At 38.9% G+C, this 16,077-nt stretch overlaps 1 protein-coding gene across 4 annotated transcripts in view; it reads left to right on the forward strand.

The window, feature by feature from the left end:
* RPS6KC1 (ribosomal protein S6 kinase C1) overlaps window positions 1-16,077 on the forward strand; it is a 147,466-nt gene that overhangs the window by 36,418 nt on the left and 94,971 nt on the right. For all 4 annotated transcript variants that reach the window (XM_024552435.4, XM_024552442.4, XM_071220014.1 and 1 more), the window contains 2 exons: window positions 2,124-2,217; window positions 14,965-15,327. In XM_024552435.4, the coding sequence (XP_024408203.2) occupies window positions 2,124-2,217; window positions 14,965-15,327 (457 nt within the window). The remainder of the gene's footprint in view (window positions 1-2,123; window positions 2,218-14,964; window positions 15,328-16,077) is intronic.

Here is a 16,077-nt window from a genome sequence, read left to right on the forward strand (position 1 = left end):
TACCATGGCAACCCAGCTGGGATGGAAGATGGTAGCAACCCCAGGCCAGAATGCCATAGCCTCCCACAGTTCTTACCTGTGGTTTTGCAGTTTTTTATGAGTAACCACTTCTTCATTTTCTTTATGTTTTTGATCAAGTTCCAGAGCTCTCCAGTGGTTGTTCTGACAGTTTCCTTAGTTATATTGTTGTCTTTTGGGAGAGCATTTGCTGATCCATGTATTCTACCATACCTGAACTCCTTCCCCTTCAGACTGACTTTCATTACCAAAACCACTGAGATGCTATGGAACCCGAGTTCCTTTTTCCTGCACAGTCAGTAGCACTATAAAGTTAATATTTGAACTAGAGAGTTAAAATGGAATTGTGGCGCATTTTCGTATTACTTCCTTGTAGTGCCTAGACAGCAATTTTCATTTGTTTCATTAAACGTGTATTCTTTATTTGGTATAGTGTATTTATTATTTTGTGTAGTATTATTTGTTAAATTAGGTAAATAGGATTTCTTTAGGATTATTAGCTGAAACATTTTTTCAGTTTTAGTTTTTTTGTTTTTATTTTATAAGCAGATCTTATATCAGTTTTTAATAATAATAACAAAAAATCTTGAGTACTTACATTGATCTAAAAACTTGACACATATGAAATCTTTTAGACCTAACAATTCCTTGAGTTACTTATAGCATCATTTCTGTTTTATAGGTAGGTAACTTAAAGTCACTATCTACCTAGTGGTAGGAGAGGTTATCGTTGCGTCACTTTCTGTTAAGTGAGATTATAAATAAAATCAACTTTGCTTATTAAAATTCTCAAGAATATTCCCATATTTTCTTAAAATTTAGTTTTGATGTTCAAAGGATGACTTTGTCTGGAATAGGTACTCTTTTTTGGAGAGAAATTTAGCTGTAAAACTGTGATTGGAATATTTTAATAAAAATAGAATAAAGTAATATAAACTCTTGCTTCTAAAGAATATTTGTTTTTAAAGTGTTAGTTCATTTAGTACTCTGGGAAGTTAAATTTTGCAATTTGAGAAAGACCATTTCACATTTCTCTTGAAGATAAGCTGGCAGGGAGACTTTGATTAGGTGAAGATGGTCGTTGAATTCTTTGTGTTGATGTGGAGAGGAAACGGGGTTTGTACTTCTCTTGGGTCTCACTATTCTGGAAGTCGTGTTTGGGAGCACAGAACTGCTGGTGGAAGGTGGAAGGAGAGACGTTGGGAGCAGAAGAGCTGCTATTGTACTTAGTTACAGTGGTTAAAGATGATAAGCCCGTGTGTGCACGATTGGAGCAGTGCAGGAAGCCACGGCCCAGAATCACACCACTGCCACCTGCCCACTAGTAGCATTCTCTAGTCACATGTAAGTGAGAGCAAATAGTCTACTGAGGCTTGGATTTGCAAACTTAAATATAGAATTAAATAATGGTCCCATTGAGAAATCAATTTTAAATTATTAACACTGTGTGTCTTTAATAAAAGTATTTTAAATTTATTTAGCTTTCCTTATATTGTATTTAAGTGGTTTTCAAGTTTAAGACACTTCTGGGATCTCCTGGAGGTGCTGTATGATATATTGTTGTTTTTAATTTGACAAAATTAAATTACTTCCTAATGGAGTTTGTCGTTCATCAGTAATTAGAATGAGCAGTCACTAAGGATTCTGAACGGTATTCTTTAGATGGTTGGTTTTTCTCTTTCTGCATTTTTTAATGAGTACTTTTGAGAGATTAAAAAAAATGCTTTTGTAAAAAGCCATGTATTACTACTATAAGCATGATAACATTCCTGTCGAACTTTTAAATAATAGACTATTTTTAGAGCAGTTTATGTTTGCAGAAAAATTGTGCAGAAAGTATAGTTTTCCCATATATCCCCCTACTCCCTCACAGAGTTTCTGTGTTATTAATATATTACATTGGTGTGGTACATTTGTTAAAATTGATGAACCAATATTGATATTTCTATTGATTTTTTTAAAATAGCAAGTGCAATCTAATTTAATAGATGAATAGTTTTTATAATCCTTATGCATACTCAGTTGAGATTATAGTAGTTCATTTATTACTGATTTTTTAAAAAATACTCTTTGACAATGAAACACAATTACTCTGATCTTTTTAGGGTGGAATAATTACCGATGGTTCTGAATTGATTGGTCCTGTTGAAGCTTATTCGGATTCTTTCGCTGATAGCTTTCCTGAGTGTAGTACGGAAGGTAAGAGGATTTTATTTTATTTTATATTATTTTATTTTATTTTATTTTATTTTTTCATTTCAATGATTTTGACTGCAGAAGGCTATAAATCGTATTTATATTGCAAAAAATAAATGGATATAGGAATTTGAGAATATTTCATTCTAAGATTCTACTTTTTTTTACATTTTAACATCACTGATATTTGGTGCATGATATTGGATTGATATCTTACATTTCATTGACGGCTTTTTCTCTTTCTTAGTGATGTATAATAAGGTAATGATTCCTCTTACAATTAGTGGCATCTTAGCTTTGATGAAATGTGGTAGAATGAATGTTTCGAATTTGGATTCTCTAGAATAAGGATGCCTTGCTTACTAAGTTTATTTAGTAGCATCCGACTTTTTGACAGTTAATTTTAAGACTGGCTTTAAAAGTTCAGTCATGTACCCAGAAAAGGAAAATCTAAGGCAGTTTTAGTGTTTTGATATCTTGTAAGATTGCGTGAGTCTAAACCAAAGCAGTTTTTGTACTTTTAATCACTTGAATTCCGGAATGCTCACTCTTGTGTTTTATTCCTCTGTTAGGTCATCCTTGAATTTTTATGAAGATTTAAAATACATACATTTTTGGATTTTTGGATTTCCCTTGCTAGTTTTCTTTCAGGGAAGATTTTGGAATTAAAAAAAGGATTTGGGGACAGGGATGGGGAGAGTCCTTAAAAATAGTTAATTAGATTTGTTCGGCTCGCTTAGGTCTGGTTATATAAAAGCAAAATGACAACTAGTTAGTATTTCTTGATCTCTTTCACAAGTGGGAGTTCCTAGCAGAGGAGGGTGTTTTGTGAAACTAGAGGTGGGAGGCAGCCCCCCCACTGCGGCGGTGTCCCTGGGGCCTGTGTGCAGACAGACACACTGACGTGGAGCTCCTGCTGTGGAGCCCCATCTCCATTTGGTAGGAGCAGCACGTTTCCACCCATTGTGTAGTCTGATGCACTTAAATATACTTTTCTGTTGGTTCTACTGTATGGGAAAGTAATTAACTTTTCTTGTTTTTCATGGTGGCCTCTGTTGACTTAAAAGCAAGTTCACTAACTTACAGCCAGTGTTCTGTGTAATGTTGGGGGCCCTCAGGCCCAGGATCTCCACTGAGTCCCCAGTGTGACTCTCCTTCCAGAGCTAGTCTCCTTGGAAGGTGACTTCTCCGGGATAACCTGGCCTGACTGTTGCCTCAGAGACACCCTCCCCCTGAGAAAGAGGGAGAGTGTGTTTTCTTCCTGTGAAATGTGCAGATTCGGTGATGTTCAGTAGAGGACAAATAGGACAGTTAAAAATAATTGTAGGAGAGTATCCAACGAGCACTTGGATATTGAAGGATGCTTTTGTTCTTTTTGTTTTGTGATACAGGAAGCGAAGGTTGTGTGATATAGGAATGGTTATGTTCTGTCGACAGCCATAAAAAGGCTTTGTTGCTAAGTGGGAGTTGGCCGTGGTGTTCAGGAGCCTGTTTTGCTGTGAAGTAATCAGGGATGGGAGCAATGCAGAGGTCTTCCTTCCTTCTCTAGAAGGGAGAAGGAGGGGCGTTATTATCAGGAATGACTTTTCTTGGGATGATGTTCTAAAAGAAGCAAAGCTCTTCTGGGTAAAAACGTGGCTGTATTTATGTTAAAGGAGATATAACCTGAAGCTCAGGTGAGCTAATAATTTATGGTCCAGTCTGAGAAGCAAGAGGTGCTCTTGATAAATACAGTAAGACAACAGGCATAAACCAGGACTGCCTGGGACAGCAGAGCAGAATGGCTTTCCATGTAAAACCGTTGTTTCAGAGTTTGCCCTCCAAGTTTCAAAAAGATGGGTTTTCTTTGGAAGGATTTCTCTTCTGGGAATATGCTTTTGTGAGAGAAATTGGGGCAACATTTTTATTAAAAACTCAGGAAAAGACTTATGAGACCTAAAAGTAATAGTGACATTTTATCCTTTTAGGGCATCGTTTAGTTTTCCAACAGTCTTACCATCTCTAAAATGCACTGTGATCCACTAACAGTGAAAAACATGGGCTGGAAATGCCGTGAATGCTTATGTTTTTTTTACCCCTTCCTTTAAAGGCCTTTATGCCTGGCTGATCAATCCTACTGAAAGACATCTTATTGACAAAGACAGATCAGAATGTCAGCTTACAAACTTACTGCTATTTGAGAGGGGAAAGGACTTTTAAGTGTCATGAGGTTGTCTGGCATACTGGCAAGTGTAAGACGTACTTTTGTACAGAAAGGTCTGCAGACCCCAGAGACAGCCGAGGGAGAGGGCCTCTAGTGCAGGGAAAGCCAGCCAGCCGCCCGCCAAGCCCTGCCGGTGTGCGGGGAGATGAGGGTTGTGGAGGGACTGGCTGGCACGTGCTTGTGGGTTGGATTTAGAGCCAAAATGTGAGGAGGTGATTCACTCCATAACAGCTCCTCTGAGGGCAGTGTTTCAAATGGTGTTTTGAAGGTAGATTCATTTTTCATACTTGTGATTTCGTTTGCCAGTGGAATGAGCCAGAAGGGCAAATCTTAATATCTAGTCGGCTGTTTCAAGGTCCTTCAGGTAGAGTTAGAATGATATGGCAAGTCTATCGCCTCAGAGAACAGATGCAAAGGCTAAGGGATCATTATTTTTATTAGTACTATAAAAATGCAATCAACATGTTTTACGTCACCTTGAAAGAAAGTTTTCCCAGGAAAACAAGGAGCTGCTAGTGGTTTAACCTTATTTTGTAGTACAGTGGGACGGAGGAAGGCCCTTTAGGGTCTGATAAAACCAGTAATTCAGCAAGTAACTGGTAAATATAGTTTATCTAATATGAAACTGAAAATAATAAAGTTATTCAGCAGGTTTTTAGATAAAAAGTTAACATTTTATGTTTTTAAAGTGAAATGCTGGTTACTCTTAATCTTCTTTGTTCAGAGAAATTAAACTATATCTTTTTTCATAGAAGAAAGGTTCAATTGATTGTTAACATCTTATTTCCTTTTTAAACTTTCATCATTTGTTGGATTAAAGTTAGCTATGAAGTTACTGACATTTGTGAAAACCTGGCCAGAATGATGCATGGGAATCGGGCTTCTTGACATGCTTCTCTCATCTGCTGGCCTGTTTGAAGGATGTGGGGTGCTTTACTGCCATGCTGGCCTTGATACCGGAGCCTTTGATGTCGGTACAGTCTCATCTGGGAACCTGTGTCATTTCCTCTTCCTAATCCATGACTTTATTTCCTTTGCAGTTCTGGGAGGGGCACTTGCCAGGTGTATGCAGCAAATGAGAGAAAATAATTAGGCGATCATAACCACAAATACAAATTAAGAGATCAGCTTATGTGTAGCAGATCTTAAGGGTGAATATTCTTAAATGTCTCCTGGAGTAGTCAAATCTACCTTTTTTAAAAAATCTGTAAATTGTGTACTAGGAGCTTCTAAGTGTGTATTCTAACAATTGTAGACTCAAGAAAGGATTTATTATGCTGTCTTGAATTAGCCATTTTAGAGTAAATGAGATGTACATTTTGAGAGAAATGGCATCTATTGCTGGTGTATGTAAGGGAACTCATTAAATAACTCCCAGTCCAATATTTGTGTTTTTATTTGGTAGTAAGGTAATAATTTTTTCCATTATGTAGATAAACATGAAGATTATAATATGTATGAAATTGAATAACGTATATTATATTTAAGACATTAAATGTACCCAACATTATATTATGTTGGGGGGGACTAATTACAAAGGTGTAGTTATTTAAGTTTGAAAAAATTTATTCTGTATTAAAATACCTTTTTTATTATATATTTTTTTACTTTTTATTATTTGTATTATTTTCATGTAGATTTAAAGTTGTTTTCAGGCAGGATCATTTTAAAAAGGAAAATTCTTCAGTTTGTTTTGGCTACTTAATAAACTAGGTATATATTTAAGACAAACTTAAACTCTGCACTACACGTACTGTAAGATGACAAAATATACAAAAGTCTAAATTTAAATTTAAGTGGAATTTATAGCAAATGTCCACTAGGTGGCACCATGAGAACTCTAAATCGTGTTAGTGGAATTAGTCGGGGCCCGGAACTCTGTTAGAGTACGCTTATTCAGTTTGAAGTTCCTTTTTCTTTTATCTGCTTAACTTTTATTCACTGTTCTTTATTAGTTCAGTTTTCTTTGATAAAGGAGCTTAAAATAAATAGGAAAGAAGTACGGGCCATTATTCTCAAGATAAATACAAATGAGAATGTGTCATTGTGTGTACATGTGCATGTAAAACAAATGATACCAATTGTAAATATTGACTCTTACAGCCCTGGGGTTATTGAGGGTAATGTTGAAATTAGGGCTTTAGGGGTTGGGCGAGGCAAATAAAAAGGTATGCTGTGTCGTGGGAATGGGTTTTAGAGTAGAAGGAATGTTAGGGAATATATAGATACGTCTCTTACCTTCTTACAGAGAAGGTAAGCCATGTGCCTAAGGCAGACAAGGCACTCCAGGTATTGAATGGTAGTCACAGAAGTGCGTTTGTGAAATGAAGAGACTTAATTTATGGAGGGTATGTGTTTGGTATAGAAAGCTCACTGTGAGCTACTAGTGTGCCGCTAACAAACAGGTGTGGTTTGCAGGGAAGACCTGTGGAGAGGAGCAGCATAAAAAGTTCAGTAGGCAGAAAGGGAAGCCAGCTCATAGATCTTTGTTGTTCATGCTAAGATAACAGTATTAGGGTTGTAATTGTGATGAATGTGTTGTTTTCTGAGCTCATTCTGGTTTTCACCACGTATACAGAAGGCATTCTGGTGCTATTTTCATAAAATTTCAAGGGTGAGACATAGATATGTCCCAAGGACGTAATGAAAATGTGAAACATTGAAGGAACGTTTCTTTCAGTAACAGTAGCTATTATTAAATGGTGAGTTGGTAATCAAGTACAGGAATCTTAACATAATAATCTTAACAAATTTAGATTTAGGTACTCACTTAAAATCACATTTATGAGGGCTTGTTTCTTGATGGAGAGTGATAGGTGTTTCTTCCATCTCAGGGGACCTTTGTCCTGCTGGCTAGATGTCCTGCTTTGTGTGAGAAGCCAGAGTCATCGCTACTAGGAAAAGCGAAATTCCCTTTTGTTGACTGGCAATATGTGAGCCTCAGGGCTCGGTGAAAGCTATCAGCTAGTAATAATGAGGCCATGTATTTTATTTATAGTCAACCACGAGAGACCACCTGTTGTTCTAAAGAAAACAGGTCTTTTTGCACATGGCCTTCAAATACAGATTTCTGGTAGTTTGTATTATAAAGGTTTATTCTGTGGCCACTCAACCTTTCCCCCTGGGGCCTGTCTTTCAGAGATGCTGTCCTAGACAGATTGCACTGTACTGCCCTACTCGGAGCAGTTCAAAGCACAGAAGGTGAGGGTGGGTAGGTGGACTGGAATGCTAAATAAACCCCTCGCATCCGCCTTTTAACCAGTCACCTGGGGCCTCCAATAGCCCGAGACTTGAATGTCTGTGAAATGGATCTGGAGCCAGAAGGCTTCACAGACCCTTTGACTCCCCATCCCACCCCCGCCCTCATCCTCTGCGGAAAAATCTTAGGGTTTTGACTTGATGGCGTAGGTGAAGGGTGAACCTTTCCCTCTTATGATGGCCCAGGGGGCCCCTTGAAACATGGATTGACTTCAGGTTGGTTTAGCTTTGGACACATGGTCTCTGTATTGTCAGTTGTTGCTCTGCCTTATCCACAGTTTTGTTCCTGCTCATCTAACTGAAAATGTTTTGTTTGCTGTGCCCTATATCTTACTTGTTAACTTCCTTCCTGGGTTACAGGGAGCTAGTCTCCACTTCATGGGATATTTAGATTTGTGTAAAAAAGGTTGAATGACAGGACTGAGATTTCCAGGACTTGAGCAGGCCCTGTATTAAGTAGGCATATTAAAGATACAAGAGGAATAAACTAGTTACTGAATATATGTAACTTTTGACTTTTTACTGTTTGGGGAATACTTCATTGAGAAGAAAGGAATTTAGAAATTGCTTAGCTATGGAAGAGAAGAGTATCGGAGATACCAGAAAAGATGATTAGGTGCAGTGAACGGTTGAGGAGATGCGGTGAGGGTGGGTTTCTTAGGTACAGTGGGCGCATCGTAGGAGGAAAATTAAAGGAAGGGGATGGGCAGGGAAGCATCAGGGGCCAGTGTGCTAACAGAGCTGTCTTTATCCTGTTCTGTCTTCTCTCTCTGGAGTTAGGGATTCCTGGGCACTGGCTGCTGGATAATTTATACAGGTCAGTATTTCAGAAATGATGACTCCTTAGATTCTCAGTTTTTGCCCTTGCCGCATCTGCTCCGATGGTCTTCTTGTACCGAGCCTGAAGGGCTTGCCGTACACGCAGGAGGAATATGATTGGCATCCTCTGCAATCCCACCATGCAGGGAGAATTACTGTTAGTGTCCAGTGTACCTTTCTAGGGTTTTTTCTGTGTTTGTGTTTTTAAATGAGCACTATAGTGTGTGTGTATGTATGTGTGTCCGTGCATATGTATATGTGTATATGTGTATGTATGCGTGTGTATATACTGCTTTGCAGTTTGTCATTCTCGCAAATAGATCTGACTACTTAAGCATTAAACATTCTTCTATAATACACGTTTATTAGCTGTATAATATTTTATCATAAGTACGAATCATAATCTATTGTTAGCAATTTGTCATTGCAAAATTTTCACCTTTTTTTTTGGTGGATGGTCTCACACAGAGACCTCTTTTCATATCTCTGATCGTTTTTGGTATAAATTGCTGGCTGACTTGGTCATATAAACACTCTTTTGCATCTGATAATGTATCGCCAGATTATCATCCAAAAAGGTTAAACAGGAAGTCTTTTTGTTTCCCTTTGCTTCTCCCAGTGAGGCTAAAAAAAATTCCTCTTCCTAACCCATCAGTTTTTATTTGCTTGCTTTTTCTGAAAGATTCTTCGTTTAGAATTAGGTAGAAATTGAAACAATTTGATAGAATATTTATTTCTTTATTTTGCTATCTGACTTTGTCCCTCAGTATTATCATGGTCTTACTTTTCTGATCTCATTTCATTTAGTCATGGTTTCCTTTGCTAATAAAATGAGTTTGGAAAGGTAAGAGGAAATGTGACTACGACACTAGGTGTTTGTGGGCAAAGCTAAGAAACTGCGTGTACACAGCTGTGCCCTCTTGCCCTTTGGTGTTGCGGTCCCGCTTAGAGAGGAGAGTCAGGTGAAGGATGAAACGGTCCGGTGTGACATACAATGTGAGGTCACAGTGACAAGACACGGGAGAGCCGACCAAAGGTCTCTGACAGCATTTCCTTTCTTCTGCGATTAGCTGTACAAGCCAAAAATTAAAAAAAATAAAAAAAATATTAGTTCTTTATGGACATTCTGAAGATTTGAAAGAAAAACACTGAAAACAGGATATATTGACAGGGTGCCGGAGTCATGTCTAAAACTGATGAGAAATTTGAGTTTAGCTGCCAGTAACAAGTTTTTACCGTAAGTTACGTTATTTGACGTGAAGTAAGCCATTTGCGTCTGTAACAGGGGTTGACGCTGTATAGCCTGTGGGCCAAATCTAGCCTGTCATCTGTTTTTCTATGACCTAAAAGCTAAGAATGGTTTTTATGTTTGAAATGTTGACAAAATTCAAAAAAATATGATTTCGTGACGTGTGCCAATTATATGGAATTCACATTTCAACATCTGTAAAGTTTTATTGGAACACAGCCGTGCGTGGTCACCCGTGCATTGTCTGTGGCGGCTGTCGTGCTGTCACAGCAGCGTTGGTTAGTTGTGAGAGATGGCCCACAAAGCCTGAAATACGTACTCTCTGGCCCTCAGAAAAGTTCGCTGATCCCTGATCTAGAATAATACAGTCTAATTCACCTGTAATTTTGAGTCACTGAGGAAATAATTTCCTTCTTAATGTATTGAGTTTCCTGAGAAACTAGGCAAACTTGAGTATCCAAGGGTGACGCAGCTCTCGGCTGTTCCCGAGCCTAACTTTGATAACCCTGTTGCCGGTCTTTTTTGATTGTAGAGATCAGTGGCTCTCAAAGTGTGGTCTTTAGACCCCTGGGTATTCCTGAGACCTTTTCAGGGAGTCCCAAGGCAGAAATGTTTTGTTAATCCTCTGGGAAATGGCTTGCCTTTTGCTGTGTTGATTGATACTTGCACTTATGACGCAGAAACAATGGTGGATAAAACTGTGCGGGAGCGTGAATGGGGACAGTGACCCCAGCCGGCATCAGTGATCAGGGCACACACTTGCCGTGGTGCCAGTGCAGTGAGTATCCTTGCTAAAGCAGGAAAAACTTAACTTTATTAAATCTGCGTCTTTGGGTACATGCCTTTTTGATACTCTGTGTGACGAAATGGAAGTATGTATAAAACACTTCTGCAGCCTGAACTGCCATGGTTGTCTTATGGGAAAGTACCCGTGCAGATGTTTGAGCCATGAACTAGCTGCTTTTTTGCTGGAACACCATTTTTGCCGAAAGGATGATTCACAAACTATCGTTATTCAGAATTGGGAATTTGGCAAATATTTTTTCATTTAAGAAATTTTATTTTTATAATTATTTTTTTAAATTGTACTTAATTGATTATGCTATTACAGTTGTCCCGATTTTTCCCCCTTTGCCCCCTCCGTTCAGCACCCCCACTCCCTCAGGCAGTCCCCCCACTATTGTTCATGTCTATTGGACATGCGTATAAGTTCTTTGGCTATTCCATTTTCTACACTGTACTTTACGTCCCCATGGCTATTCTGTAACAACCTATTTTTGTACTTCTTAACTCTCCCACTTCTTCATCCATTCCCTCACACCCCTCTCCCATCTGACAACCATCAAAATGCTCTCCGTACCCATGATTCTGTCTCTGTTTGCTTAGTTTTTTAGATTTATCGATAGATTTTTTATTGTTCATAGTTTTGGTCTTCTTTTTCTTAAATAAGACCCGTTAGCATTTCATACAATAATGGTTTGGTGATGATGAACTCCTAGTTTTTCTTGTCTGGGAAGCTCTTTATCTGCCCTTTGATTCTAAATGACAGCTTTGCTGGGTAGAGCAATCTTGGCTGTAGGTCCCTGCTCTTCATGACTTTAAATATTTCTTGCCAATCCCTTCTAGCCTGCCAAGTTTCTTTTGAGAAATCAGCTGACAGACTTATGGGAACTCCCCTGTAGGTAACTAACTGCTTTTCTCTTGCTGCTTTTAAGGTTCTCTCTTTATCTTTAACCTTTGGTATTTTAATTATGATGTGTCTTGGAGTGGGCCTCTTTGCATCCATCTTGTTTGGGACTCTCTGTGCTTCCTGGACTTCTATGTCTATTTCCCTCACCAAATTAGGGAATTTTTCTTTCATTATTTTTTCAAATAGATTTCCAATTTCTTGCTATATCTCTTTTCCTTCTGGCACCCATATGATGAGAGTGTTGGACCTCTTAAGTTGTCCCAGAGGCTACTTACACTATCCTTATTCTTTTGGATTTTTTCTTCTTCTTGTTCTGATTTGTTGTTTTTTGCTTCCTTATGTTCAAATCATTGATTTGATTCTCATCCACTCTACTTCATTATTCTACTGTTGTTTTTCTGTAAATTGTTTTTTATTTCAATGAGTATATCCTTCGTTTCTGACTGGGTCTTTTTTATGCTGCTGAGGACCTCACTAAGTTCCTTGAACATCCTTATAACCAGTGTTTTGACTTCTGCATCTGATAGACTGCTTGTCTCCATTTCATTTAGCTCTTTTTCTGGAGTTTTGCTCTGTTCTTTCATTTGGGCCATGTTTCTTTGTCTCCTCATTTTGGCAGCCTCTCTGTTTATTCCTATGTATTAGGTAGAGCTACTTTGACTCTGTGTCTTGGTAATGTGGTCTAATGTAGTAGATGTCATGTAGGGTCCAGTGGTACAGCCTCTCCTATCACCCAGGCTGGGTGCTTGAGGTGTGCCCTTTGTATGGGCTGAATACACCGTCCTCTTGTAGTTGAGCCTTGGTTGCTGTTGGCAGATCAATGGGAGGGATTTACCCAGGCCAGTCAGCTGCAAGGATTGGCCGTGACCAGTGACCACCACCCTCAGCCCTCTGTGCAGAATCAGCTGTGCAGGGGTAGTGTGATGGTGCTCTGACATGGTCTGTGGCTGCTCACTAGGTGCCCTGACTCTGGTGTTTCCCCAGTGGTGCAGGCCCAGGTTAGCTCCCACCTGTGTTTTGCCTGTGGTCACCCTTCCTGAGCTATAAAGCAATCTGAGAAAGCTGCTAGTTGCGCTGGGCTTGGAGAAGCCACGCTGTGAATCTAGGTTGGCTGCTGCTAATGCTGGGCCTGGGGCTTATTGAGGCTGGCTGTTGCTTGTTTGAGAGGATTTAGGAAGTTGTGAATCATGAGCCAAGACCAGCCATTCACTTGGAAAAGCAGCTTGGGTGGGGCTGTAAGTTGGGTGGGGTGGAGTCTCTGGGGATCTTCGATGTGGGTCAAACAGTGTTAGCCAGGTTAATGGAATCTCAGCTTGCTGGCTCTGTGGCTGTGGGGGACAGTTTAGAAAAGAGACAAGGGCCTCTGCTCACCTTGATGCCAGACACTTTAGTTTCTCCTGGTATGCTGGTGCCTTTCAAGCTGCTACTCTGGTGCTAGAGCTCAGGGAGTGAGTCTGAGTAGGTGAACCATGTGTGGGTTCTTTAAGAAGAACTGCTTGGGGCTCCAGAAGTTTCTTCTTCTAACTCAATCGCAGCTGGTTTTTGCAGCCAAAAGTTGTGGGAACTTAAAATCCTGGCACTGGAATCCTGGGCTGGGAATAGTCTCCCAAGATATCCCTCCCGTTTTTTTCCACCACATGTGGGTGTGGGACCAGCCTGTTCTAAGTCTGTGTACCACCTACCTGTCCTGATGGATGTGGTTTCTGTAATTCTGTAGTGGTCAGACTTTATTCAGCTCGATTTCTGATGGTTCTGAGTGATGGTTGTTGTACTTTTGATGTGGTTGTTTGAAGAGGTGAGCTATGTCTGCCTGTGCTGCCATCTTGACTGGAAGTCTGGCAAATATTTTCTCAAAAGTAAATTAAGTGAGCTGACACTTGAAGGAAGACAACTGACCATATTTGTTGCCGCTGATAAAATTCAGCTTTGCAACCCAAAATTAGAGTTTTAGAGAACTTGTGTCTGCTACTTTGAGCTTGACAGTTTTCCGATATTTAAATAATTTTCTGGTGAAATCGATGGTGATAGTAACAACTGTGGTCTTGGGGGTGATATTGTAATATGGGATTTGTCACCATTTGGAAGATCTGTGTAACTGTGGGAACCAGTATGTTCAAAATGTCCAGTGTGTGAAGTTACACACTCATGATGGATAAAAAGATCCATTCAATGTGGATTTGACTGATGGATTTGAGTGTGATAGCACCAGAAATTTTACTGATAGGAATTTATGTTCTACATAGCAGCTAAGCTTTGAGAAACAGCCACTCATCAAGTTTTGGTGTTATCAAAAGACAATATTAAAAAGACTACTACTATTTACCCTGTTTTCAGTTACATCTCTACGTAACATTTTATTCTAATCTTCCAACCAGAACAGCCTCCGAGAACAGACTGAGTACAGAACAGGTAGGAGAACCTGGCTGTCTTCTGTGAACGAGATCTGCAGAAATGTACAACAGTGCCACTTTTCTGACTATTTTTTGTTTAGAAAAATACACTTTTTTAAAATAAAAATTATGTTAAAATAAAGTTATGTAATAGGCTTTAATGTTTAATCAAAAATTTTTCAGTCTGTTTTTTAAATATCAATATTGGTAAATATTTACAGATATAATCCACATAATAGAATCTCTGAGGCCATCAGTCATTTTTAAGAATGGAAAGGGAGGCTTTTAGATGCAAAAGGTTGATAACCATTATTGTAGGTTATGCTCATTTACCATGAAGTCAGTTATATGAAATTGGAGAAGTAATTTTCATTGCTACAAATTTCAACAGCACCTATTATTGATTTTCTGTCATAAAAGTAATATATGAATACAGGTCAGAACTATCTCCAAAAGCTGTGGAAGAGTCTGAAACAAAAAAATTAAAAATTCAGTTCTTTAAAAAGAAAACAAAAACTAAATGGCATACATTTTCCAGATGTGCACAGTGACCTGAACGTACACCTCGGACTATATGTCATCTAATAGTTAAATAATTATTGTATAATTGCTATAATATAATTTAGTGATAGTCTATTAGGCTTCGTATACTTCAACTCTGTTCGTCATTTAATGCCCTGCATAATAATTAATACCATTAAGTAACTTGCTGTTGGTCACACAACACGTTTTAAGAGCTGGGTTTCAAGAACTTTGTTTTTTACTTGCTCTAAAGCTCTTAATACTCTTTCCCCTTTCTTATGATACTGTTGTTCACAGCAGCTGTATGTACAAGCACCAGCTTTCTAAAAATGGTTCACAAGATCTTGTGGTCAAGGCTCTTTTTGACACCAAGGCTGGATAAAGACTTGTCTTCGGTTTTAGTTTGGTAGTTAAGGCAAAGAGATGGTCTCCCAGAGTTACCGAAAGTGCACAAATGCATGAACTGAGCTGAAACATTTTGCCAGACACTGACTTCCATAGTAAATTCCAGCCTTCCTAATTGACTTGGGCAGAATGAAAAAGTGAATGGTCAGCATGATTTGTATTCTTTTGGTTGATTCTCAGTTTAATATGTTTACTCTTGCGATCACATTTCCAGGCTTCTCCAGTGACAGCGACCTGGTGTCTCTCACTGTTGATGTGGATTCTCCTGCTGAGTTAGATGATGGAATGGCTTCCAATCAAAGTTCTCCCATTAGAACTTTTGGTCTCAGTCTTTCTTCGGATCCTTCAGCACTAGGAGCTGTTGCTTCTGACAGCGAACCAAACAAAACAGAAGAAGAACGGGAAAACCGTAGCCTCTTTCCTGGCAGCTTAAAATCCAAGCTTGGCAAGAGAGATTATTTGGAGAAAGCAGGAGAATTAATAAAGCTGGCTTTAAAAAAGGAAGAAGAAGATGACTATGAAGCTGCTTCTGATTTTTATAGGAAGGGAGTTGATTTACTCCTAGAAGGTGTTCAAGGTACAGTTTTATCTGTATTAATATGTTTCTTATGTTGGTATCTGGAAAAGAAATATATGCATACAAGTATATCTTATGTTATAGTCCTACATAGAAACAGACTGAAACGGTAAATAACTGAAGATTAAGTGACCTGTATATGGATATATACCTCTAGTTACACGACGGTATCAGATATACTGAACTATATACTTCGATCAATAAATCAACAAAATAGGGTTTACAAAATCAAGTCTCTAAGTCTCTGTTATGAATAATACTTGGTTTTCTGACATGGTCAGTGTTCACCAGCCTTCACCTCTCTCAGGAGTGTTGACAGGGAGGTTCTTTAGAGCCTTAGCTCTCAGTGGCCTGAATAGACAAGGTGAAAGGGGCTTTTAACTAAGAGTGTAAAAGGTTTTCGGATTTGCCTGCTGTTTTTGTTCTGTGTTGTTTAGTTGCAGCAAACTGTCAGCTGGCGAATGGGGGTGATACGGGGCATGTGGAGTTAAATGTTGCTGAAGTCGGTAAAGACCTTACCTGTGTTTTAAGCATCAGTTTTTGTTTAACTGCTTCTCCTTGTAGCAGCAGAGTGAAGCATGCTGCACTTAGTGCCATGACTTCCTGGTCACACCAATGGAAGGGTGAGGGGGCCTTCCTCCCATGGTTTTCTTTCTAGAAAACCACTACTTTCATTGTTTTTTGGTGGTCTTTGACTTGTTAGCATCACCGAGATTACCACAACATCCCGTATTACTAACGCTTTTTGAC

This window comes from Desmodus rotundus, chromosome 12 (assembly GCF_022682495.2).
Source record: "Desmodus rotundus isolate HL8 chromosome 12, HLdesRot8A.1, whole genome shotgun sequence".
NCBI classification, from domain to species: domain Eukaryota; kingdom Metazoa; phylum Chordata; class Mammalia; order Chiroptera; family Phyllostomidae; genus Desmodus; species Desmodus rotundus.